At 42.1% G+C, this 27,270-nt stretch overlaps 1 protein-coding gene across 2 annotated transcripts; it reads left to right on the plus strand.

Moving 5' to 3' along the window:
• The first annotated feature begins 1,064 nt into the window (after positions 1 to 1,064).
• On the plus strand, positions 1,065 to 26,971 carry LOC309700307 (sodium/potassium-transporting ATPase subunit alpha-1). 2 transcript variants are annotated; one of them, XM_082523821.1, is made up of 23 exons: positions 1,065 to 1,350; positions 13,519 to 13,632; positions 14,333 to 14,392; positions 16,594 to 16,695; positions 16,819 to 16,920; positions 17,106 to 17,219; positions 17,480 to 17,614; positions 18,122 to 18,239; positions 18,314 to 18,582; positions 18,662 to 18,970; positions 20,814 to 20,948; positions 21,118 to 21,310; positions 21,398 to 21,573; positions 21,672 to 21,808; positions 22,202 to 22,352; positions 23,404 to 23,572; positions 23,663 to 23,817; positions 23,965 to 24,088; positions 24,933 to 25,078; positions 25,159 to 25,289; positions 25,986 to 26,087; positions 26,227 to 26,318; positions 26,605 to 26,971. In XM_082523821.1, the coding sequence occupies exons 1-23, from the start codon at positions 1,339 to 1,341 to the stop codon at positions 26,631 to 26,633; spliced, it is 3,075 nt and encodes a 1,024-aa protein (XP_082379947.1). In that variant the 5' UTR covers positions 1,065 to 1,338; the 3' UTR covers positions 26,634 to 26,971. The 2 variants fall into 2 exon arrangements, with proteins under 2 accessions (XP_082379947.1, XP_082379948.1); XM_082523822.1 differs by lacking the exon at positions 1,065 to 1,350 and adding an exon at positions 1,586 to 1,684.
• Positions 26,972 to 27,270: the final 299 nt, after the last annotated feature.

Below are 27,270 nucleotides of genomic sequence, written 5' to 3' on the forward strand. Positions count from 1 at the left end.
ACGCCAGTAAGTCCACCTCAGACTGGTTAAAAAAAAATAAAATGAATATTTTGCAGTGCCCCAGTCAAAGTTTGGACTTACATCAGATTGAGATGCTCTGACGCAACTTTAAATGTTGCGTCAGAGCACATAAATAAAGCACCACAAATAAAATTCTGGGACAAAATTCTTCCACAGTGATGTGAAAGACTCATTTGCTGTTATCACAAACACTTGATTGCAGTTATTGCTGCCTAGAGTGGCACAACCAGTTATTAGGTTTAGGCTTTGCACACAGTGGAAGTGAATTCTCATCATGCATCGCACCAGCTGGTTGCTTGATGACATTACAGGCTTGGGCTCCCAAGATGACCCGCAAATGTATTTATCAGTTGGTCATATGTCAATCAACATTATTCTTCACTCTCATCATCACACTTTCCATCCAAAGTTAACTTCCGTAGTTGCTTGATGTCACCAAAAATCATGCACTTTCTATGTTCTCTGGTTGCCGCGTTGCTGCAAATCAGTTTCATTGGGTACGCAGCTTTAAGGGGCAATTGCTTTTTCACACAGGATAGTTTGGATAGCTTTTATTTCATTAATACAGGAACGGATAATCATTTAAAAAAACAGAAAATTGTAATTCTAATACAAATTATGTCCACTATTAAAATTTCTAAAACATGTAAGTGTCACAAATATGCAGAAGACTAGGAAATAAGGAAGGGGTCATAGACTTTGTAAGCTAGCAATGTTTCTCAAAAACAAATAGTTCGTTCAGTGAATGAGCAAAGATACATAACATTTAACATAGAAAATCAACAGTTGCCATGATATTTTAATTGTTAGTATTGTCATTATCATTATTATTATTATTATCATTTTTATTTTGGACTACTTGCGGTGCAGATTAGTGCCCATCAGTGTTGAATTGTGTGTGTGTTTGTGTGTGGCGCTTAAAAAGAAAAAAAAGAAAAGAAAAAAGAAAAAAAACGCCCAGTAATGGAGGATGCCCCGCCTTCATCCGTGGGGTTACCATGGCAAATGGCGTCGACGTCACTATGGAAGAAACGCCGTCTATAAGTATTGGAGGGTCTGCCGCGACGGCTTGCGAGCTCGGATGTGTGCTGCGGAGGAGTGACACGTGCTGACTACAAAAATAAAGAAAAATAAATAAATTTAAAAAAAAAAATATATATATATATATATAATAACAGGCACATCCAGGAGTTTTATTTTTTTTATCTTTGTTTTTTGTTTAGCTTGTTTTTTTAACTGTATATAAATTTAAGGTGGAGTTTCGTTGCTCTTTTTTTTACTTGAACTGGGAAGAATTAACCCCGCATTTTGGCAACCATGGGACGAGGAGTGAGTATAAAAAATGTTTATTTTACCTCTTTGTTCGACTCCACAAATGCTCTTATTTGCTCCCGCTGAGAATAAGCAGTAGGCAAAAGGAGATATTTGAAAGTTCGCCATTCAAACAAGTGGTTCGCTTTAAGTCGATGCTGATGCTACACCATGTGTTGCGATTCGCTCGAAACGCTTCAAAATGCCTTCTCCTCAAATGCCTCTTGAGGGGTACTTCCGTGTTTCGAACCCTCAGAGAGTAGAGACTCCCCCCTTTTCTTGTTCTTCTCCTTCTGTTATTTATGTATTTTGTCATTGACTTGAGCCCGTCAAGGATAAAGACCGCTGTGAAGTAAGTTTCCATCGCTCACAGAGATGTTTTTGAGTGGCGTCCCGTTATGTAACGAGATGTTCTGAACCGCCTGAGCTGTCAAAAGTTTTCCAGCTGCGACGGTGCAGCTGTGGAAATAAACCCGCTCGAGAAAGTAACGGTGTCCTCACTTTACTGACTTTAGAGCCACTTTAAGCTTCAACTCGAGTGGGAAAGCTCTTCGTGAGCAACACATAGCACAGAAATGTATGCCTTTAGGGAAGAACTGTGGCTTTTCTTTCTCGCTACTTGTATGTATTTATTTATTTTATTTCAGCACCAGGCGTTTTTATTCTGGGAATAACAGCCTGGCAGTGGGAGGGATATGTTAGCAGCCCGACCCATTTTTCTCTGCCTGCAACTGTGAGCAGCTATCTTAAACTTATCTGAAGTCAGCCGTACCTCCTTTTAGGGAGAATTTCTTCGACTGCTTGCTGGGTAGTTTTGTGTCATGCGGGTTCACTATTGTGACTTTAACTGCAGGAATATAATGGATGAAAGGGTAATTGTGCTCCATGGTGGCAGCAATCCATCACTGATAGATTAAAATTGCTATAAGCTGCTTGCAGGCATTGTTAAGAGAAAAAAGAAAAGAGGACAGTTTAAGCCCTTTTTGTGATGTTTTAAAATTGATTTAAAATTCCCACGCCTCCTTGTCTTTTTTCATCATATATTAGTGTCCAGCTTTTTTACATGGAAAGATTCAGTCTGTTATTGTTCCTCTGTTGCTTCTTGGTATGGCTGATATCGTCCCCTTCCTCCCCGGCTTGAATTGTAGGGGATGAAACTGAAGCCAGTTGCATGTAATGTCAGCAGTCGCCACACCCTGCCATTCTGCGCAGGGGAAGCACTCATTACAGATTCAGCCTGCAAGGGATGGAGAGGTGGGATGAAGGGGAGAGGGAAGATGGGCTGAGAGAGATCTGGCGGGAGATGTGAAGCAGAACGCCTCATTCAGTCTGTTCCTCTTTCATTTTTTCCCTCCTTCTGTTTCCGCAGAGTTTTCTCCTCACTCTCTCTCAGCTTCTTGGCCACCGCTTCTTTTTTCTCCTTCCCATATGTGATGAAAGCCATGCCCTGCCCCCATTCGAGCCTCCACTTCCCCCACAGTGTCTCCCCTCCTTTCCTGCCCCCCTCCCTTTCCTCTTCTCTCCTTTTCTCAAATACATTCAGTGCTGGCACGGACAAATAGCTAGACTTGGAAGAGATGATGGCCACCATAGAGCCTTCCGAAGGGGTGGGGGGGGTTAAGTTGCAATGGAGAAGAAGTGGGGCAGAGAGTGAGCACAGGTACGGGAAGATCATTTTTTGGGGGGGAAGTGTGCCTCCCACTTGCTCCCCTCATAATATGAGGATGACATTACTCTTTCGCCCTTTTTAAAAAAAAAAAAAAAATATTTTCCTCACCACATCAGCAGCACAGTGCAATAAAGAGACAAAAGCAAAGTGAGCTAGCAAGAGGGTGGATTGATTGCTTGAAAAGAGGGAGGTGGGGGCCAAGAGGCACCAGTTGCCACTGCCGAACAACTTCCAGACATGATGGAGGGGCTGCGGACATTTCTGTGCAGTGCACTCTCTTAACCTGAATGATCCATTCATGGATTAAAAGCTCTTTAGGAAAGAGGAGCAGGTAGCTGAAGCTTATCTATATTTATTTATGCCCCCCCCCCCCCACACACACACACACTTGTTTTTCCTTTTGTTTAAATTCGCAGTGCAGAAGCTGATGGGAGGTTACCTCACCTGTTCAAACTGCAGCTTCTGCACTTGAACTAGGCGAGCACTGCGGAGTGGGGGATCTGAACGCAGAGGCAGCTGTCAACGCTTTCAGGGGAGCAATGGGGGCGAAGTGGACTAAATATTTCATAGTCTTACCTAACTCAACCTTTAAGATCTTTTTCTCCTCAGTTGGCTGAATTATTAAGAAGTTTCAGGTCTTCAAAATCATCCGTTTTTACAACCAATTCAAACGCTTTAGCTATAGCAGTTTCCTTTCACCAACGAAATTATCCTGTTCTGGTAAATGGGTGGGGTAGGGTGAAATGGTCACAGTTGCATGAATATTGGGTTGTCAGGTTGAATTTGTTTGTTTTTGTGCAGCATGCGTTCTGCAGTTATAGAGAGTTAAACTACCCAGTTGTCTTAATCATACTTGGATGGATGACACATTGAAGAGAAATATTTTTTATTTTTTATGATTCAATATCAGCCTTCCAGCAAGCTGAAAGTACATCACTCAAATGTGACAAGGGTCTTTCTAACTGGTTGAAATGTCCATAGCTGCCATAGCCTCCTTGACATCTCCCATCAGTTTCTAGACTCTGCATTGCAAAGCCTCAGTGTTTTGGCTCCCACCCTTCTGGGGTTTTCTTTTCTTTAGTGCTAAAAGTGGTAACATTTGACTTGGGTTTATGAGGGTTGAGTTTTGACAAAGTTTTGACCTTTCAACCGTCATATTGTTACAATGTGACCGCTGGTCATTTTCATTCTGATGGGAGTAAGCTTCTTCAGGATGATAATGCCCTCTTTGTAGGACACACATGCCTCTTTTCCACTAGCACCAACTCGACTGTACTGGATTCAACTTGGCTCAGTTTAAGCCTTTTCCCTTTCAATTACCACTCACTGTGGGTGGGGTCCTTATAACAATGTGGCCCAAAGATCCTGTGACAACATTTACATGTGAAATAAATACAACACAGCAATGGAAAACAGAGGCGTATACCTGCTGCTAAGCTGATGGTAAATGTCTGCACCTAGTCTTTGGACTAGGGTCTTGGTTTGTGTGCATCCATTTCCCTAATTTCCATGTTTGAGGGAATCAGTGGCATGAAGTCTGTTGGTCCCAGCCCAGTAGACCAGGCACTACCACCTAATGGGAAATCCTAAAAACTGAGTACAGTCAAGTGAGTAGGTAGTAGATGAGTAGGTGCTAGTAGAAAGGAGGCAATACAGTCACTAATGATAACTATTTGAACAGGGTGCAGTCAGTCCTATTAGAAAATTTTAGGACGGACATGTTGGGGAGTTCCACCACAATCCTTAGGAATGCCAAATGAGGACCCTAATGGAGTTGTAGAAACTTGGCAAATCAATACAAAGGATGACCAAAGCAGGTGTACAGGAACGTGTAGCTGCGGTACCTTACTGAAACACCCAATGTTAAGTTTTTCCTTGAATTTGTCTCATCTGAAATCTATGGACAGGCAGATTGGCTCTGTGAAAGTACTGGTTAAGGACACAGCTGAGGATTTTCTGATCTTGAGCTTGCAGTTTTGCATGGAAAATATGACTATGCGAGTGTAGTTGAAACATTGAAGTGTACATGCTGTGAACAGTGAAAAGATGGTAATATTGCTGTTTCTGGATGGCACTCCCCTCACTCGTATCAAAGACTTTTCTCTCTCATCTTCCCACCATAAGCTGACTTGGCATGCTAGTCCCCGCCCACTTTTAATCTACACCTTCACATCCATTCCTTACAGTTCGTTCCCCCCTTGTTCTCTGTTTGTACCTGTTTTCCTTCCGCTCTTGTCCCGCTCCCCCTCTTTACTGGGGATTTAACATTCTTTCCGCTTGGCAGTCACTGTGAATTAACTGGGACTTTTGTCACACAGTACCCCTTGTCTGTTTCCGAACACCGCGTACCCCCTTCTCTCTGCTTCTTTTTCCTACGCTCAGTCAATCTTTACCCGTTGTGTTTCCTACGTTCCATTAATCTGTTTGCCATCTTTAGCTTCTCTCTTTCTTTCCTGCTTTGCCATTCTTTCTGGCTTTCCTCGTTTTTATTTTTAATTCCCTCCCTCCAATTCTTCCACATGCCATCCCTCCCTGAGCCTTCCCCTCTGTTTTGCTAAGAAGCTTGAGCCGTGTGATTTGTTTTCCGTGGCAGCTCTTTGAACTTTCCCTGCGAGCCTGTAGCTGAGTAAATGTGGAACATGGACATAAAAACCAAAAACCTGCAGAGAACACACGGGTGGCTGTCTTTTGTGCTCCTTTCCTGCATGAGGAAATATGGGAATTTTCCACGCCATGTTAAAATCTAGATCCAGGATCTGCAGGCTGAATCACTGAGCTGTTGGCTCGTGCGATTATGACATAAGATTGCAGTTTGAATTCTTGAGGAAACACTGCCAGACATTCATTCATTCACTCACTTTTGTTCTTTTCTTTTTTTTTTATGGGGGGGGGAAAAAAAAAAAGCTGAGAGTCACAGGGACGTGGAGGGAGTTTTAAACACGACCCCCCCCCCCTCCCCCACATTTAAATTAACACACTTTCTTTTCAGTGTTTAAACAGAAAAAGGGGTAGTTGGAGGAAATGAAAGAATAAAGGAGGAGGAGGGGGCATGGGAGGAAAGGGGGAGGAGGAGGGGCTGTGACACGTGACTTTGTCCATTCACATATCTCCAGAGGTGTGGCAACAGTCGCTGGTGGCAACCGGGCAAAGTCCCAGGACAGTCTGTGTGTGTTTGTGGGGGCACAGTTGAATGAGCAGCTTTTGTATCTGGTAAGAGACCCTGGCACCAGGGTGGACTCGCTCACAGGAATTCTGCCTGTAAAACGTTTTCGAACACTTTAAAATATGTGGCTGCTCGACCGCTTTCTTCTGATGTCCACTTGAGCCTCTAGGATGTTGTTCTCCCATGCGAGGAGCAAAAGCCGGGAGGCTGGGAGTGGGGTCAGCTTTTGAAGTTGCTTCTGCTCGGAGATGCAAACCCTCACTGTTTTCCCCAACTTTGTCATGCTTCTTTTTCTATCTCAAGCCTTCTTCTTACCGGTTAGTTCTCACGGGATTCAATCGCTAATAAAAGCTGAGCTGAACTCAATGTCACTGATATCGGTCTGTAATGTTGCGAAATCTTTCTGACAGTTCCTGGACTGTGTAGCCTTTTTGCAGACAAACAAAAGAGAGCGTGGTTCCAGCCTGTTTTGAAATTCCCAAAAATCTCCAAAAAAAACAATGAGCACTGGTCAGCATCATAACAGATAACATGGCCCACGTGCCTGTGGTCTTACCAAGCACATGAAACGATTCTGTGAGGCTGTTGTTTGTGTGTTTGATGCAGATTTTGTGAGGGTAGTACAAAAGGCCATTGTTCAGGGAGAATTCATACCAGTTTATTATGACGTTTGCTTTTGTAGAGCAGATCCTTCCCTCTCATTTTTTTCCCTTGCTCATCATCTGTCAGTGTATTGTCTTCATACCACCTCCTTCCCCACTTTCATCCTTGCATTTTCTTTCTAATCTTAACCACCTTGCTGCTGTAAGGAGTTCACTGACCTTGAATGCTGCTCTTCAAGGTTATGAGAAGCCTCTCAGTGTAAGTGCACTGGACCCCAGAATCCTCAAAGTAGTAGTATTTGTTTGCAGCTGTGCTTCGAGCTAAATAAGCATCAGGAAATATGCAGACAGCGATGTCTTGTGTGATATCCTTAATCTAGTTGATATCTCTGACTCTGTGCTTTGATTTGTTGTCTTGCGAGCGGAAAAAGACCGCGAAAGCTTCAGAGTCACCTGACTCTCTGTTGCCTCTTCTGACACCAGGAAGATGAGCTGTCAACATGTGACTGTGGAGTAAGTGTAGGTGCAGCACCTCTGCGTGTTAATTTATGATGTCTCAGTAGTAGTTAGTAAAGTGACAGGTGCAGCGCCGTCACGGGGGATGCAGTCATTTCTGTACAGTGCAAGTAAGACTGGGGGAGGGTGGGTAAAATCCCGGATGGGATTTAGTTATGTGTCACCCTTATCTGGCAGGACCAGAGCAAGTTCACTGGGTTTAAAACTGATGCAACTGATGAAATGGGGCTTTCCCCACACAGAGGCAGGTGCGTCGACAGTAATGCATCAAAGACCGAACAAAGAAATGGCAGACAACTGTGGCTGACTTTAAGGCCACGTGTTGGCAGTGAGCTACAGAGGGATCATTAACACTGTTTTGTCTTTATAGTCAAGGCAAATGCCTTTAGAGTTAGAGGCTGAATGCTGTCAGTAGCAATGAGTTGAATGAAATGCTGTGTGATTACAAATAATCTGAGTGTCACTTGATTAAGAATAAACTTAGGTTCCAGTTCAAGGCTGGGAGGGAAAAAAAGTGTTTTGGCTGAGGCGCACAATGACAAATCAACTGACTGAGGTGCGAGACGCAGGGAAATTTACTTATCAATCTACTCTGTCTTTTAAAAGAAATGTCAAGAGCAGACTTAGGGGAGCGGTGCAGCAGCTCCGGCTTGACTGTTGCTTGTCAGCTGCTTTCTTTTTTGAGTCTGCCGTCAGGGACTTTGTGCTCTGTAGCAGGTTAGTGTTTCTATTCTGGCATCTTCTCAGACTCTGATCTTTTACCTGAAGTGAAAGACTTGAAATAGCAGGTGTTTAAAAACTCACAGATCACTAGTCCAAGTTGGGGTTTCTCTGCATTGTTGTGGCCTCTTTTATGTATCATTCATATTCATAAATACACTGTTGCTGTGACAAAAAATACTAATGACTTATTAATTTCATTTCTGGATACTTCAATTATAAACTTTTATCTTTCCTATTAGGACTAGAGCCCAACCATTACAGTTGACTAATACTGGGTATTTGCCGCTATGTTAGTATCAGTGTCTACAGACAAACACAAAAACCAACAATACAAATAGGCATATAAAATTGTCATTATCCTAAAATTAGTAGCTACACATAACAAATTTATGAAGAAACTGGTTTGTGTGCCTGAAAATATCGGCTAATATGATTTTTCAATCACTGAACATGAGTATTCGTCTTAAAAATCCTGTATCAGTCTGACCCTAAATAGGATAATTAATGTAACTACTATTATATAGTAATTAAAGAACCAAAAACTGTAATTATTTAAGCTAACAGATATTTAATTATTAATTATTATTTAAGTTGGACAGTCAAAATTAAAATGGTTGTAGTTCAACTTCTTTTTCTGAGGACGATTAATGTTTGCACAAAGTCTAATGATATATTTGACGTGCGTCAGTCAAGTGATATGTTCTTGAGGCCATTCAGCTGAGGAGTGCATGCAGTCCTGGATGATAAATGATCAAATCATAATCACAAGCTATCAAAGACAAATGCATGATTTTTCATTGATTGATTAGAACGGGTGGTATACACAAGCCTGGCATTCTTCATATCTAAAATTCCAGAGGTGAATGAATTTTTATCAATAAAACATTGTTCAGGATGTGAACTTTTATACATGGAGGACATGGACTTTACAGACTCTTCAAATTGGTGTCATCTCTGTTGGAAACAAATGTGTGTCCAACTTTGGGCTCTGGTCCTCTCTTCATGAGTGTTCTCACTAAAGCCAGATGGCCCCTGAGGGCCCCCTGAGGTTCCAGAGGCTAAGAGCAAGAACCAGGCTCGATGTTTTCCCAGCTTAGCTGGCCAGGGGGGCTCAAGCAACAATAACAACATGTGCTTGGGATCACACAGTGCTCTGGTGGCTCTCTGGGAAACTTTAAGGGCTAATGTGGTAGAAAAACAATATTAGTTAGCATGTTTCCATGACTGGGACTGTGGTTAGGATGTTCATTTATAGTCATTCTGGGTCCAAAATATCACCACCTAACGAGCGAAGCAAATTGGTAGTCACTTGGTGTTGGACAGCCTCCTTCTCTGCTAACATGCTAACACCTTTAAAGTGCTGTACCTTGTACAGCGCTGAATTATTGATGGGACTTAACCACTGATCGATGTCTGCTTCTAGAATTGCTGTCTTCTGTTACATACCTGAAGCACACACTAGCTTAGCTTTCTCTCCCTCGTAGCACAAACCCTGAGAATCAAACATGTGCTTAACCTGTTAAAACACACAGTTAGTGGCCCATTTGGGCAATAGAGTTATCCAATTGTCCAGGTTATATCAACATTATCTTACTTGAAATATATAAAAACCTACATCCCGTTACTATGAGACAATTACAGCCTGCTTCATATATCTGTGATATATGAGCTGAACTATTGGGTATTTGCCGGTATATTGGTAGTGTCATTGATAACAACCAATAAATGAATTAAGTAATGGGAAAAAGACACTTGAACATGGTGTAAGTGTTGCTGTTGCATAGGCTGACTACCAGGTGGAACTCCCCTGTGTTTGAATTGGAACAAATAACAACCAGCTGACTTGATCAGAGTTGGTTGGTTGACTGAGATCAGTCTGCAATAAAACAATAATTTTTAAACTAGTGAGGATTCATAGATGCCTGCATTTTACAAACCTGTTTCTTTCAGAAGGGAAAACAGCTGATATGTGGGATTTTTCAAATCTCTAAATATCAGTATCGACTTTTTTTTTTTTTTTTTTTAAATGGCGATGGTTATCAGTATTCCTAATCACAGTCAGTCTTTATGTAGCCTGCTAATGTGCCACATTAAGGCTAAAGGCAGCTAAGTGTTCAGTCTTATGGTGGCCCTCAAAGAAGAACAGGAATTTTAATGTCTGCACTTAGTCAAGTGGCCATGTACAAAATAATTGTTGAGATACTTCATTTTGGGCTTAAGTGGATATCAGCTTTTGGCTGATCTGTTAAATTGGACAGTTGGAATAAAATAACAATTTGAAAATTTCGGTTATCTTCCTTTGAGAGTTCAACATTGTAAATGTGACTAAATAATAACTGATCGGTGGTAAAAAGCTTTAAAAAGCACATCAGTTGCATTGATTCAGAAACCCTGCAAGTCTGAATGAAAGTAAAATTGTATAATTTCCTATTATTGCCAGATTGTTTCATCATATCACCAAGTCTTTCTATAGAGGCTATAACTTTGTCTTTTAGGAGTATCATAAAAACCACTGAGTTTGGCAGTCTGAAAGCAGAATGTTCATGTCCTCATATATAAGGAGTGGTTATGTTGGCCATCTGGTTATGGTGTCAATAAAAACTGTAGGCTCATTATTCACCTCATTTAAAACCCTGGACAGGATGAAGGTGTTCAGCAGCACATGGAATTGCCTTGCGATGTTTCTCACTGTTGAAGAACGGAGTTCATAAGTGCTGCTTCAGAGCTGTGCGTTTTGAGCTTTAAAAATAACGCTACTTCTACCCCTAGCTGTTTCCTGTGATTTCCTTTCTTCCACTTGCCCACTCTGTCTCACCGTCTCTCTAGCTTGGCCATTTAGAAGACGGTCTTTGCGCAGTCTTGCTCTGTCGTGAAATGTAAAATCAGAAGTGTTTCCATATTTGATAATTTTTAAACCTGCTTTCACTACTATGAGTAATTCTATGTGGACACTGCAAGATCCAAATTTGGAGATATTCTGTTTACTTGCCTACAGCAAGAGAATTTGTGTCCCAGTTGGAGTTTCAAATCAACAAAATAGGGTGATATATATAAGTGTGACTACCAGTAAATGACTAGTGTGGTTTATTGTTCCACTCTGGTGTTTGGCTGGGGTGCATAACTGTTCACGTTGCATTTAGAAAACTGGCGAGTGAATAAAGTGCTTTGTGTGTGCATGCGTTTGCATGCAACAGTGACACCTTTTACTGCAAACGTGGGTGTTTTCAACAAGTGAAACTGGTTTCACCCAGCACCGTAATCTGGCTCACCACAGAAAGTCTTATCTCGCAACTGACCAGTAAGCGCAAAAACTCTGCTCCTCTCTGAAGTGAGACTATTGATGCTGGCAGATAAAGATGTGCCTCTAGAGCTCGACTGATCCTTTGAAAGCTTAATTGACTTAAATTTTCAAAATTGTCAGTTGCTGAAACACAATTTTACAGATGGATTATTGTTTTTTTTAAAAATAAGAGGCTTTTAGAAGTTTACTGGGAAAAAAAGAAAGAAAAAGAGAGCTGTTTGCAGTGACAGATGGTGTCCACATGTATGTGACAAGTTAAGAGGTGACTATTCTTTCTTGGACTGTTGGCTGAAGTTTGTGGCAGTTTGTCTCACCAATTTAGGTCAAGGTTTTCTGAGGTTTAGACAAGGCCATGTTTGTTATTTTTGTATCTGGTTTTAAGTGCACTGACCCACATGGAGGCTTAAAGAGACGCAGTATGGCAAAATGTCTTCTGGCATTTGGAGTCATGAGACATCAGATGCACCTCGGCAGTAGTCATCGTGTTACTTATGCATGATTCTGTCTGTTTCTGCACAGAAAAGGTTTGGAACATGAAGTTTCACCTTCAAGTTGTAACATTTTATTATTTAGCATGCGTGTGCCATCAAGTGGTTGCAGTTCATTTAAATCAGTGGCACGCACCCCCACTTAAAGTGTCATGCAGTGATTAATATTCACTGGCCCAACATTTAAACCACTGCCAGGTGAAATGAATAACATCCATCATGTTGTTGCTTTGTTGTGCTAACAAACAAAACTTGGGTTCTGAATGTCATGTGGATGTCACTTTGATCAAACCATCCACGCAAATACCAATGCAGAAAAGGCACCCCACTGTAAGGGCCATGGCAGTTACCAGTGGCAACAGTCTTCCCCCAGCAGGGAAATGCACAATGCCATGCAGCAAAAACTGCTATTAAAGGACTACATTTACCAAATAGAGTGACCCAAGCATTCCTCTGGCCTCTCTAGAATGCGCCCCATACCGCAAGCCCACATGACCCAGATGACCCAAAGAATCCGGGGTCAAAGTCTCAGTGTTAGAAACCACAGGATATTCCCAGAGGTTTTATGTCCTTTCCCCAAAGGATCAAAGCTGGTTTGGCATCACAGGAGGGAATCTACTCACTGTTAGGCTCGAAGATTTGATCTTATATGGCTTTATAACTACATGGTAGAAGTTGTATTATAGGCATGTGGATATAAACCCAGAATGAATTCTGAATTGTCCAATGCCTCAGAATTAACTGCCTCACATGTATTGGTTTCTTTTTATCTGTGCTGGTATGTTATCCAGTGGTGGCACATCAAAAAACGACTATATCAAGGTCATGACAGTAAGATTTTTGGACACTTGGAAATCTGTTTTGTTTTTTTTGTTGTTTTTTTTAAATGTCCTTTGTGTTTATACTCTGGGACTGAACGATTGGTTTAATGTCTTGATTTAATGTCAGATCTCATTAGGAAACCAATAAAGAAAGAATCTTTTATACATAGGTCATTTAGCAAAGCAGCAGTTTGCATACATTGTTAGCAAAGTGACCGTGGTCGTTGGTGAGTTCTTAAATGTGCGTAGTTGTGCGGGGTGGCACTTTAATCACCCTCACCCAGCTGAACATGCACATTTTAAAGAAGCTAACATAGGAAAACCACCTCTGTCTATCCAGAATTCTGAGCTGGCCGCAAACTAGCAGCCTCGGTATGAGCAGCAAAATGGCAGATGCACTCGCATAAAAAAAATTATGTAATGTAATGTGTAAAAAGAGGGGAAAAAAATACTGGAAAAATGTAAATTGCTTTGGGAAGTTTTAGATCCCTTGCTCTTCCAGTGTGGATGTCAAAGTATTCTTGGGCCAGATACTGAACCCCCAATGCATCCATCTCAGTGTGACTGTTAGGTTGAAAGCATTTAGGTATAGAGAAAAACACTTGTATGAATGTGTGTGTGAGACTGGGTGAATATGACTTGTAGTAAGAAAGCACTCAATTAGCTTGCAGTAGAAAAGTACTATATAACTCCTGTGACTCGAGAGAACAATAACCGTTTCAGTGGTGTCTCATTACTAACACTATACTTTGTACCTTTTGACTGCCAATTTATGCATTATTGGTATCATTCACAAAGCTTCTTGAGATAATCTAAAGTTATTTCTGTAACTAAACAGTATCTCATTTTCTGTTGTTGTTGGGTTTGTTTGTTTTTTAACCCCCATCTGCCTTGTGTTTCCAGGAAGGACGAGAGCAGTATGAGCTCGCTGCGACCTCGGAGCAGGGCGGCAAGAAGAAGGGCAAGGGTAAGAAGAAAGAAAAGGATATGGATGAATTAAAGAAGGAAGTGGACATGGTGAGTGTGTCAGTGGTCACTTTTGTTTGTTTTTTTTGCTACGTTTGTTCACCTCAGGACCTTTTCCTGTGATTGTCCAGTCCCCTGCCTTTCATTTGAACACTCTGTCCTCTCCATTGTGTTCATCTTCTACCGCTACTTCCTTCATATATACCTCTCCACAAGGAATACCAAAATGCAGCCAGTACTAAAGAGCATAAAATTGGTGTTTGATGTCAATATATTCACAAATCTGTCAAAGTAAAAAGTTTCATTTGTTGATCTATCATACCTTCTTTTACCAATCACATGTTAATTTCTCATTAAATTCTGAATAGTGTCCTCTAAAAAAACATCATTTTTCATCCTGCCACTGCCTAATTGTTGTTTTTCTCCAGTTTTTTTTCCTGCCTAACTCCTTCCTCTTTTCCCTTTCTTGCTTCCTCATTTCATGCTCCTGTTTTGCCTGCTGCCTTCCTTCAGCTCATCCTTCTACTTACTTTACATTTATCTTTTCCTTTCTCTTTTTTCACCTCTTCTTCACCATCTCCTCTCTCTGTCTTCTGTTGGCTCATTATCTTTCCATTCATTTATTCATCTTATATGAGGAAGTCGTTGTAAAATGTAGGTAAATATCACTGGTTTTCAGCACATTGAGCCCACACACACTTGGATTACATGAACTCTGGTCTGATGCCACTTTGTCTCTGTGTCCCTGCAGGATGATCACAAGCTAACCCTGGACGAGCTCAACCGCAAATATGGAACGGACCTCACCAATGTGAGTGAAAGCTGAAAATGTGCTGCCCTCTGGCTCTCTGTCTGCTTTAAAAACCTTAAACAGTCTAACTTTTGGCAGCTGCTGTCCTCGTCTCCAGACTCTGGCATCGTAATGTAATTTTTTTTTGGGGGGGGTGGAGAGAGTGTATTTCCATCAAAGTGTCTCCATCTATCACGGAGATTAGATTAGATTTAAAAAAAAAAAAAAAAAAAAAAAAAAGCTGCAATACCAGCTGCAAACTGGCTGCTGTTTGCCTTTAACCCCCCCCTTTTTTTTTTCCTTTATTTATTTATTTATTTTTTTTCCCTCTTCGGTCTGACAGCTGACATTCGGCACATGAATGATTAATGGTGCTCGGATGAATTAAACACGAGACTTTGTTTAAAAAGGGGAGCGATCTGTGCTCGCGTGACGAAGGGTTGTCGAGGCTGCTACTTCATCTTCAGGCTCTGTTCGTGTGTTTCAGCCAGGAGGGTTCAAGAGACTTCTGGGGGCCCAGGGAACACTTCCAGTGGAGAGAGCCCTCCGCCCAGTCATAATCCTAATACCAGTTTTTAGCTGCGTCACTTGATGCTGTGGACTGGCTAAAATATTTGCCTGTGCGCGCCAGCTGGCTAGCTGGATTAGCCAAGCTATGCAGTAGCAGGGATGGTTTGCTGTTCATGACAGATTGATGAGGCATATCGGAGATTATGCAGGTCCAAAAATAACGTGGGAGGGAGTGATGGTCGCAATATACTAATTTTACTGGTATAAATGAGCCCCCCATCTATAAAGAGGACTCTTTAGAACAGAATATTATGATTTTTAGAGAAAATATTTTGCAGCCCTCTGCTTCCTAGACCTCACTTTTAAGTCAACTGCATTAAGCTAAACCTTTAATTGAAAAACAGTGGGACAAAGAGGAATAGCAATGGAAATTGAACTGTGACAAAGAGAGTTGAATCAAGTTTTAAAATCTTTGCTGTCGATCATTTGGAGGAAGCGGAGTTCAGGTATGTTCCCACCTTGTCATAACTGTAAGTTGAAAAGCTCTTGTTTTTATTGTGACAGACCCTGCAGTGCAGAACCTCACATGCCACTGTGTAAAAGGAAATGCACTTAAGTCTGTGAAGGTTCTCAGTCATCCAGGTCATCGTAGTCAAAGGAGCTTGCAAAGAAAAGCGTCTGGACTTCTTTAAGTTGCTTGAAGACGTTTCACCTCTCATCCGAGAAGCTTCTTCAGTTCTAAGGTCAAATGGTGGAGAGTCCCACATCCTGGGCCATCTGACCTCAGGAATTCGCATGATAAGGTGGGGCCAGGTTTCACAATGAACTCACCTGAAACTCTGGCTGATTGGGACCCACGCCCAGTTTCACACCTTGGCTCAGGCGATTAGAGGATCATCAGGGGGTCCTTTTGTCCCTCTGTGGGGGGTCACTCCCACTAGGTTTATATCTGGGACTCCCCACCATTTGACCTTAGAACTGAAGAAGCTTCTCGGATGAGAGGTGAAACGTCTTCAAGCAACTTAAAGAAGTCCAGACGCTTTTCTTTGCAAGCTCCTTTGAAATGCACTTAACTTTCTTGGTATTAGCCCAGTGGCATGACGACTGTATTGTATAATTCATACACTGGCTTTAATGCATGAACTGTAATGCACACTCCTGTCTTAAAGACACTCCCCCAGTCTCCAGCCACTGCCATCTCAGTCGCACCCTCCAAACGGCCCCCTTCTCCTCATGCAAATGTGCTCCTGGTCATACAGGAGGGATCAAGGAGAGTAGTTAATCAGTGCCTCTAACTGGGGTCTCCGAGCTATGCATGCGTGCGCATGCATGCGTCTAAAGCAGCTGTGAATAATTTATTAGCCACAGACGCCCCTCTGCCCTGATTTCATATGATCCCATTTGCCTCATCTTTCGCTCCTCTCATCTTCACTTCTTCATCTTCCTCCTACCTGCTGATGAAGTAGATGGCCCTGTTGTTGTTGTTTTTTGTGTAGGTTTTTTTTTTTTTTTTCCTGTTGATGATGTGTTTCCAGGCAACTAGTAGCACCTACCGTCCCCCCTGGGCTTAAATATCTGGCAGTGTGTGTATTTGTCCCTGGTTGGGAAATGGTGATGAAGACATTTAAAGGCAGACATCGTTGTCCAAGCTCTCTTGCGTGTCAGCTTGGCGCATTTTTATAACATTCTGTTTCGGTATTTTCTCATGTCAGGGGTTGACCAGTGAGAAGGCTGCTGAGATCCTGGCCCGTGATGGACCCAACGCCCTCACTCCTCCTCCAACCACCCCAGAGTGGGTCAAATTCTGCAAACAGGTGACTTCAAAATCTTCCTTGTTTGGAGATTGTCAGGGGGTTCGGCGTCGACGTTAAATTGTGACACAAGTTTCATAAAGTTCGTGAGTTAAAAGGCAAGTCCTGTTCTCGTTTTTCCTTCAGATGTTTGGTGGTTTCTCCATGCTTCTGTGGACTGGTGCCATCCTCTGTTTCCTGGCCTATAGTATCCAGGCTGCAATGGAGGAGGAACCTGCGAATGATAATGTAAGCTACAGTCCTTAACTGTGTGGAAAATGATTTCAGCCAGTTTAACATCATAAAGCAGGCAATGCTAGACACTTATTCCTAATAGGATTTACCTTCAGAAGCTTAACAGAATAAAGGAAGCTAAGTTGGATAAGAAAGGAACTGCTGGGGAAAAGTCTGAACTCGCTGTTTTTGCCATTCAGTTATACCTGGGTGTTGTGCTTTCTGCTGTCGTCATCATCACTGGTTGCTTCTCCTACTACCAAGAAGCCAAGAGCTCCAAGATCATGGACTCCTTCAAGAACCTGGTCCCACAGGTGCCTATTACATTTGAGCTTTTTTTTTCTTGCTATCCTAATGAGACCCCTGCTGATGGATTACATTACACTGAAAGCAGCGTTGTCACAGTGATTATTATTGTGTTTATTATTTTTGAGCAGCAGAGAGGGACGTCTCAGTCTCATGCCTGTTAAATCACACAGTGCTTTCTGAAATCAGCTGAAACGGATTTGGACGTTCACCCGACTCCATTTGTCTCACATCAGCATCTGTTTCTCTCATTTCTCTTCTCTCATAGCAAGCCCTGGTTGTTCGTGACGGTGAGAAGAAGAGCATCAACGCTGAGGATGTGGTGGTTGGTGATTTAGTGGAGGTGAAAGGTGGTGACAGGATCCCTGCCGACCTGAGAATCATCTCCGCCCACGGCTGCAAGGTGGGCGCTCCATAAGTTATTTATATCTGCCTCTATTTCATTTTTAACAAACAATTTCTCATCAGTATCATCCAGGGGAAACCTTTTAATCCTTCAGTTCAGTGCTTGTTAGTGATTCGAAGCTCCTGAAATGTCTCTCTAAAAATAGTGCTTCCTTTCATAAAATCCAGGCTCGCTGTGACCAATTAATTCTGTTTTTATTGTGGATTTCAAACAATGTCATGCACTCTGTTTGTATTTTTAACACTTCATTATCAGATTGCCATGTGATTGTGAAGTAGAGCATGAAGAACCAAATTACCCTCTCTGACTCTTCCTTTGAAGTCACTATTTTAGTTACTTGACTTGTGCCTCATTAATTAACAGGCACTTATTTTGTTATGGAAAACAAAAAAGCAAATCGCTGACCCATTTTGGGTCCCAAACCTGAAGTCAAGACCCTTTCAGTGATCTTTATTTAACTAAAGGCAGATGTTACCATATGTTTGTTGTGTTGTTTCCACTCAGGTGGACAATTCGTCTCTGACTGGTGAATCAGAGCCCCAGACTCGTACTCCTGATTTCTCCAACGAGAACCCATTGGAGACGAGGAACATTGCTTTCTTCTCGACCAACTGTGTTGAAGGTATAATGACACAGAATGAACAATGAAGCTAATGTTTTATTGTTTTTTATTTAATGATCTTATCCCTGCGACAGGAACTGCCCGTGGTATTGTGATCAGCACTGGAGATCGTACCGTCATGGGTCGTATCGCCACACTAGCCTCGGGACTTGAAGTCGGACGCACCCCAATCTCAATCGAGATTGAGCACTTCATCCACATCATCACTGGTGTGGCAGTCTTCCTCGGCATGTCCTTTTTCATCCTTTCCCTCATCCTTGGGTACACCTGGCTCGAGGCCGTCATCTTCCTCATTGGCATCATTGTCGCCAATGTGCCAGAAGGTCTCCTCGCTACTGTCACTGTGAGTCCAGATGTTTCATGTGTCTTAAAGATCCAGTGGTTCTCAAACAGTTGGCTGACCCAAGCATTCTCCTCTGTAGGTGTGTCTGACTCTGACTGCTAAGCGTATGGCCAAGAAGAACTGCCTGGTAAAGAACTTGGAAGCTGTCGAGACGCTGGGCTCCACCTCCACCATCTGCTCCGACAAGACTGGCACCCTGACCCAGAACAGAATGACTGTGGCCCACATGTGGTTTGACAACCAGATCCATGAGGCCGACACCACTGAGAACCAGAGCGGTACCTCTTTTGACAGGAGCTCTGCCACGTGGGTCTCTCTGGCTAGAATCGCCGGACTCTGCAACCGCGCTGTCTTCCTGGCTGAGCAGAGCAACGTTCCCATTCTAAAGGTAGGCCTTTCACCTGTCCTTCTGTTTATTTGGATAATTGGAATCAAATTGAGTCATTCTCGGGATTTTTCTTTTTCCCCTGCATGAATTGTGTATGTGTTTATGTATTTTAGGAAATGATTAGCTTTAAGAGCTAAAAACAGAAGCCTGTGTGCTCTTAAATCCTTTGTTCAACAGTAAGAAATGTTTTTCTGTTGTTGTAAGCTTTTAGTTTGTGTGCTCATTATGTGGGCAGGATTTAAAACTCCAGTACTGCTGACTCATTATCTAAATTTGAATATGCCCTTTTTTCAAATGATTTGAAAAACACAAGTGTTCCTCTGCCCTATTGTTTGGTTTTTATCCTCTAATGTTGTTCACTTCATTCCCAGTGTTTGTAACACCTGTGCGGTTGCGTGAATGCCTCTCTAAATATTCTAACAAAGGACAAGAGACCGGCTCGATTCTATGAAAGGAAATGTAATGATGCTGCAGCTTTTGTCTATGCTTCATGATAAAGCAGTTTAGGACATATTTATCAAGAGTGTCAAAGCTTCAGTACTTTGTGTTGGTGTTTCCAGTGGGCTGACTTAGCTGGGAGATCCACTGATAATTTCTGTGGCGTGCTACTGACCAAAGAATCCTGTAAAGCCTATGATAAAAGCGCCCTTTTAAATACAGGCCCACATGACACTTCACAGCATTCATCAGTTGGGGGAGGGGTTGCAGATTAAACTCTGGTAAACAACCTTTATTTTTGTAGAGCCCGACTGATATGAGACACAGCTGGTAGCCCATTTGGGCAATAGCTACAAAAGTATGACAGTCATAATCATGCTTTTATCCCAGTGCTCACAATGGCAATTAAAACCCAACTGATATATTGGCAGTAAGTCGATGACTGATATTTGCTGTTTATAATGGCAAATAAATCAAAATTCTAAGAATAGAAGGGAGAAACGGCCTTTAATGGTGTAATCAGTGTTGATATGGTGACATTTGTCTACCAGAAGGGACTTTGCAACTTCCCCGTTGGCATATCTGCCAACTGATCCGAGGAGAGCCGGACAGCGTGAACAAGTAATCCTTGACTTGTTGTAACAATAAAACTAGATTATTATGGAACTGCATTGTCATTATCATCAATATAAATAAACCTAACAAGTTGGAGAAGATCTGTTTGTTCCGTGTGTGGCAAAATTGAAAAAAAGAAAAAAAGGCCGATATGTTGACCATTTAAATCACCAAGTTATCGGTCTTAAAAATCATATCTTCATATCCAGCTCTACATTATTCTGTTTATGAATGATTTTGAACCTTCTAACAGGGGTCCAATTCTGTTATTGGGCTTTTATTCATTTTTACCCCTGCTGAGATGTTTTCCTCTTAGACAGACCGGCTTGTTTTCCTTCACATAACTCCCACTGCAGTGGCTCACATAAACACATACACACGCACACACACATGTAACTACATAATTACTGTGTACCTCACCACACACACACACACACACACACACACACACACACACACACACACACACACACACACACACACAGCTGCACGTAGGTCTCTTGGCTCCAAGACTATCAGTCATGTTCTTTCACTGCTCATTATTTTCCTGTCTGTCACTGTTACAAGAATGAGGCAAGGGTAAACATGGGGTTGGTTTTCATCAAGGCCTATTATTACAATGGGAAGAAAAATTATAACGGGCATTTTGTTTCTTGTGCTATGCCTTATTCCAAAGTAAATTTAACAGAGAACAATTTTCTAAACTCTCCGTACAGTAATTTGGCAACCCAGTTGAATAGTTTGATAATCTACTTAAGATTCTTTTCCCCATTTTATCTTCATCATCCAGAGAGATGTGGCTGGTGATGCCTCTGAGTCGGCTCTGCTGAAGTGCATTGAACTCTGCTGTGGCTCAGTCCAAGAAATGAGGGAGAAAACCCCCAAAATTGCTGAGATCCCTTTCAACTCCACTAACAAGTACCAGGTATGGCAAAAGTATGCATTGCATTATGAAATGTCACATTTATTGTCATGTACAATATTAGATTATCTTAATTGCAAGTTGGGTTCATAACTGTGCAAAAAAAAAAACAACAGTTTTTAAAAAATTTGTTCCTGTTTTTTTTTTTTTTTTTTTTGTTCTGTGCTCATAGCTTTCCATCCACAAGAATTCCTGTGAAGGAGAGTCCAAGCACCTGCTGGTCATGAAAGGAGCTCCAGAGAGAATTCTGGACCGCTGCTCCACCATAATGATGCAGGGCAAAGAGCAGCCTCTGGATGACGAGATGAAAGACTCTTTCCAGAATGCGTACCTTGAGCTGGGAGGTCTGGGAGAGAGAGTGCTGGGTGAGGCTCTGTGGCTGCTGGGGGTTTAAATTTCTGAATTCATAATACTGAGTTGAAACCTAAATGACCACTTCGTGTCCAATCTAGGTTTCTGCCATTATCACCTGCCTGATGAGCAGTTCCCAGAGGACTTTGCTTTTGATACCGACGAGGTGAACTTCCCCACTGAGAACCTGTGCTTCATCGGCCTCATGTCCATGATTGACCCTCCTCGTGCTGCTGTGCCCGATGCCGTGGGTAAATGCAGGAGTGCTGGAATCAAGGTATGCATGCGGAGATCACATTCAAAGCAGACATTTAGACTTCATAAATGAGAGTGTTGACTTATTGGACTTATCAGCACAAACTTCCCTCGTTCTAGGTGATCATGGTAACAGGTGATCATCCAATCACAGCTAAGGCCATCGCTAAAGGTGTGGGTATCATCTCTGAGGGCAACGAGACTGTTGAAGACATTGCTGCACGTTTGAACATCCCGATCAACGAAGTCAATCCAAGGTACCAACTTTCTGTGGGGTTACCTCATGGCCACATTCTTGGTCCCTTTTTCTTTTTAAATGTGGCTGTTACATTCAGCAAAAGGACTAGATGTTGTAGTCCCTGACAATGCATTGCTTTAAATGGCGAGAATCTTGAGGGATGGCTGTTATGAGGAAAGGCAGCCCAGAAACTTTACCAGCAGCACACATCGTTTTATGCCTCAACTTTTGGTTTTTTACCCAAGCTAATCTGCAATTTTTGGAGGGGATTTGAGATCTAATCTAGGTTATCATATTAAGATTTGGGACATATTATCAGTAGTGGACCTTGGATTCATTGGGTGTTTCGGCCATTATCTATTATAATTTCCACCCTCAGAACATTAAGTATGAATGTCATTTTTCCCCACAGAGATGCCAAGGCCTGCGTCGTTCACGGTGGTGACCTGAAGGATCTGACCCCAGAGCAGCTCGACGACATCTTGAAGTACCACACGGAGATCGTCTTCGCCAGAACCTCGCCACAACAGAAGCTGATCATTGTGGAGGGCTGCCAGAGACAGGTATAGCAAAACAAATGTGAAAATGTGGCACAGTGCTTTCACCTGTGCTGTGGAGCAGACCGTCCTGCTCGCACAAACACCTGCAGCGTTTGTGCTCGTGTTTTTTAGTTTGGCAAACACAGCACCTGCCTTTGCTTTGTCATGTAAATGCATCTGTGAATTTCTCCCAGTGGTTGGTTATGATTGCTGCTTTGGTCTGATTTATCAAGTTGGCTGAATAATTGAGCGCCAACATCTGTCAAGCTGTGAGCTCAACCATGTGCATGAATATCTGAGCGCATCAGTAAGCGGGGGAAAACTCTCAAAGTTGTACGTGGACTCTGACTATGGAGATATTTATTAAAATAATTCCTGTTTATAATGTCCGATCAAGGGTTTCGGTAAACAATTCTGCGTCACAGACTCTTCACAGCTATTTGCAGGGCGGCGTTTAGCAGACTGCTATGACTGTAACGTTTCAAACACGTCTCTCATCTCAACGCTTTAATAGCCATTATTTGCCACATCAGGTGCAGTGAAATATAGATCTGGTAGTTTACTGATGCACGTTCGGCTATAAATAATTGAACTGTCAGCTTCTTTCTTTGTCAACGTTTAATAAATCTCAAAAATATGCTTGGTGCGCTGTTCATTAGCTCAAGTGGGAGGCCTAATAATAACACTGTGTGGAGCTAATGTGACAAATAATTGAGGCACTCACCTTTTTTTAATTTATTTTTTAATGAAGGAAATCCCACAGGCTTTTGTTTTTTGTTTGTTTGTTTTTTGCCCCTGTTGGCATCCAACACAGCCACCGAATAGCCTTCCAAAGCCTTGTCACACGTAACACTGTAGCGGCGAATCTTCCTCCACTGATTCCACATTTATGTCTCTTAGTCACTTTTATCACAGCTGTCAAATACAAAAATGGGAGTTTCCCTGAAACCTTTTGAGGCTTTTCTTTCACAAGGCAGGAGATTGTGTCACACGATGTAATGTCATTTGAAAGAAAGAACGTCGCCTTTCCCCTTCTGTTCTGTTTAATTTGACTTTGGCACCGTCTTGTGTGCAGGGAGCCATTGTGGCCGTGACAGGTGATGGCGTGAACGACTCTCCAGCTCTGAAAAAAGCGGACATTGGTGTCGCCATGGGCATCGCTGGATCCGACGTCTCCAAGCAGGCTGCCGACATGATCCTGCTGGACGATAACTTTGCCTCCATTGTCACTGGAGTGGAAGAGGGTAACAGATTGTACAAATTGACACTAGCTTACTTGTGTGTAAGTAGTAGGAGCATTTATGAATACAACAAATTTGCTTTGGTCTCATCAGGCCGTCTGATCTTTGACAACTTGAAGAAGTCCATCGCCTACACTCTGACCAGTAACATCCCTGAGATCACTCCCTTCCTCCTCTTCATCATCGCCAACATCCCTCTGCCCCTGGGAACCGTCACCATCCTCTGTATTGATCTGGGAACTGACATGGTAGTGTTTTATTTTTTTTCTGCTGCCGGTTAGGGATTCATCGCTCAGTTGTATGATTTTTAAGTTATTTGAAAAACAAGGAACTTGAACTTTTATGTTTTTTGGTGCTTTTTGTTTTGTTGATTGGTGCTGCGTGCTGCCTCTCAGGTCCCTGCCATCTCCCTGGCTTATGAAGCGGCTGAGAGCGACATCATGAAGAGACAGCCCAGAAACCCCAAAACAGACAAGCTGGTGAACGAGAGGCTCATCAGTATAGCCTATGGACAAATCGGTAAACAGATGGCCTCGACTTGAATGCGAATTCTGGAAATTGCCCACTGAAATGACATTTTCTAGACATGGATCTCTGCTAGATGTTGTTGTTTTTTTTTTTCTTTCTGTCTTTCTAAGAGGGCAGCTCAGTGTCTGGGTGGAGCAAGATAACAAGAAGAGAGGCATGCACCATAAATAGTCCTGTAGTGATAGAGAGTTGAAGTGTATGCGTGTTGTATGTTTGAGTGATGACAGAGCACTGCCTCGGGCTTTTGATGTTTCCCTCTTCGGTAATGAAGCCAGAAATAAACCTGACCCCTCTGACCATTTTTGAACTTCCTTATAAGAGCGTTATAGACTCAAACAAATTTCTCACCCTCCTTACTGTTTTAAAAACATGATATAACTGTTTTGGGGGTTTGCATTAAGGAGGCTTTGAATATCTGATGATGATCAGTGCATCTTGCCAGACATCTAAAGTATCACAGCATCTTTTTATGGATTATTCATCTCATGGATAATGATTTTAAAATGAAATTTAGTCGACTTGTAATTTTTATTCTAAGTCGTTAATGCCTCAAAGACTGGTTAATCAGATTTATTTACTTAATTACTCACCCATTGACAAATGGTTTGATCCAGAAAATTACCCAAAGGACTGGATAAACATATTCACCGACTCAGACGGCGACGTTCTCATTCGTCTCGTTTTTTCCGAAAGAGCACAAAGCTGATCTGTTTAATCAATAAATGATTGATTCCAGTTTAATTTCACACAAATTAACTGCATGTATTCATCATTTTAGTATTAAAACATCAGAATGTTATGAAGTGTCTGATATAATGATCATTCCCTCTTGCAGGTATGATCCAGGCTCTGGCAGGCTTCTTCACCTACTTTGTGATCTTGGCTGAAAACGGCTTCCTGCCGGCCACCCTGGTGGGGATCAGAGTTTCCTGGGATAACAAGTACATCAATGACCTGGAGGACAGCTATGGACAGCAGTGGGTGAGTAACATTTGTAAGGAAGACCTCAAGTAACAGTTTGTTCCATCATCAGCTGATGCAAACGATGTGTTCTCCATCAGACTTACGAGCAGAGGAAGATCGTGGAGTTCACCTGCCACACGGCCTTCTTCGTCAGCATCGTCATCGTGCAGTGGGCCGATCTGATCATCTGCAAGACCAGGAGGAACTCAGTCTTCCAGCAGGGCATGAAGTGAGTAAAACGCCCTCCGTTTGTGAATGCGGAGGCGCATCACTGTTCTCCGTCACCTCTGCTTGAACTTAGCTGTGGATATTTCATTCTGAAATGGTCCTGAAACAGCTGCCACCTTTAATGTCATGCTTATTTATCCACATTGCAGTAGCAGTGCTCTTTCTCTGGGAAGAACTCCAGCTAACCTCTGCATATATTCTGGGCTCTAAGAAGGATATACTTAATTTAAAAAGCACTCCGGCTGTGGTTTGCATCGGTCGCTCAGATCAGTGTCAGTTGTTTAAAGGGAAGCTATTCTCATCATTTCAAGTGCCACATTGTTATTCATGGACTTGACTGGAGTAGCTTTGCCCATCTCACAGTTCAAAAGTCTTTTCTCCTTTTTTTCTTTTTTTAAATAAATTATTATTATAGACTGGATGAAGGTGCATCTCAGGTCAGCCACTGTCTAAAACAAGCAGTCTTAAAGGCAGTCCTTACTTTTCAGTCAACTTCCTTGTGATTGGCCACCACAAACAAAGTTTAAACCAGTTCTATGGTCACAATTGAAGTCTGTGAGCAGCCTGACATAACCATATTAAGAACTTGTGGAGCTCTGGTCATATTTAATGTGTGTATCCACTGCAGCATCCCGGCACAATAAAACCATATAAAACTATAAATATTCAGCCTGATTTATTTCTGTTGCTCTTTCAGGAACAAGATCCTGATCTTTGGACTGTTTGAGGAGACCGCTCTGGCTGCCTTCCTCTCCTACTGCCCAGGCATGGATGTTGCCCTCAGAATGTATCCTCTTAAGTAAGTAAAGCCCTCCCCCAGAAACCACCAATAAGTACTTTACGGACTCTAATCTGGTTTACTTACCACATGTCGTTCATCCAGACCTGGGGCTCTGGATCAGTTTCTCATCTTCTTTTGTGTTTGTGTGCGTTTCCAGGCCCAACTGGTGGTTCTGCGCCTTCCCCTATTCCCTGCTTATCTTTATCTATGATGAAATCCGTAAGCTGATCCTCAGACGCAGCCCAGGAGGTGAGTCCAGAATCCATGCCTTTATTATCCTTTTTAGTGTGTGTGTGTGTGTGTGTGTGTGTGTGTGTGGACTACTTTCTCTACTACCCGTTCCTCCCTTCTTTCCCTTCTCCTTCTTTCTTTGCTCCCTGAGGCTAGTGGCTAAAATGGAAAAATTGGCATCTCCTTAATCTTCTGCCATCCTCCTGCCTATTTCCATGCTTTAAAATAAAGTGTATAAGGAAATGTGTCCAATGAGTTTTCCTCTAAATCAAGTGAGTTTTTTTTCTCCTCCTTTTGTATCCAGGCTGGGTGGAACGGGAGACCTACTACTAAAGACCTGTCAGTCCAGTCAGCTCGCATCTTCTCCTCCACTCCCGTCTTTGCATGAATATTGTCTTGCTGCTCGGAATAAAATTTTAACCTCTGTGGAAAAAAAAAATAAAAAATTGGAACGTGTTTTTATATTAGGGAATGCTTGATACTACTCTTAGACAAATACTGAGATGGAACATGCTGATGATGATGCTGATAAATGATAATGCTAATAATGACATGAACACTGAACATTGACATGACTATGCGTGCCTTGTTTCTGAAACAGGACCAATTTTATACATGTTTTTAACAGTTATGAACGTTAAATAAAAATGCGCTCGAGTCAGGTCCCAAAATGTTTCCTGTCATCATTAATCGTGTGTGCTTGCCTGGGAAATCTCCAGCCTTTTTGACTGAATCCATGAAAATGTAATGCAAATGGCCTGAGCTGCTTCTTTGTTTTTTCTTTCTTTTGAAATGCAACCCTAAATCTTTACCAAAAAAAAAAAAGGCAAAAAAAATTGAATGATCTGCAAATCTTGTAAACCTTTATTTATTCTTAATAGAACATGTATCAAATGTTCAAATTTAATTTAAAATTGCATAAAGGGGAATTCGACGGCAGGGCGGGGGCAACAAAGGGCTGAAGAAGTGA

This window comes from Aulonocara stuartgranti (genome assembly GCF_965226115.1).
Source record: "Aulonocara stuartgranti genome assembly, chromosome: 23".
NCBI classification, from domain to species: domain Eukaryota; kingdom Metazoa; phylum Chordata; class Actinopteri; order Cichliformes; family Cichlidae; genus Aulonocara; species Aulonocara stuartgranti.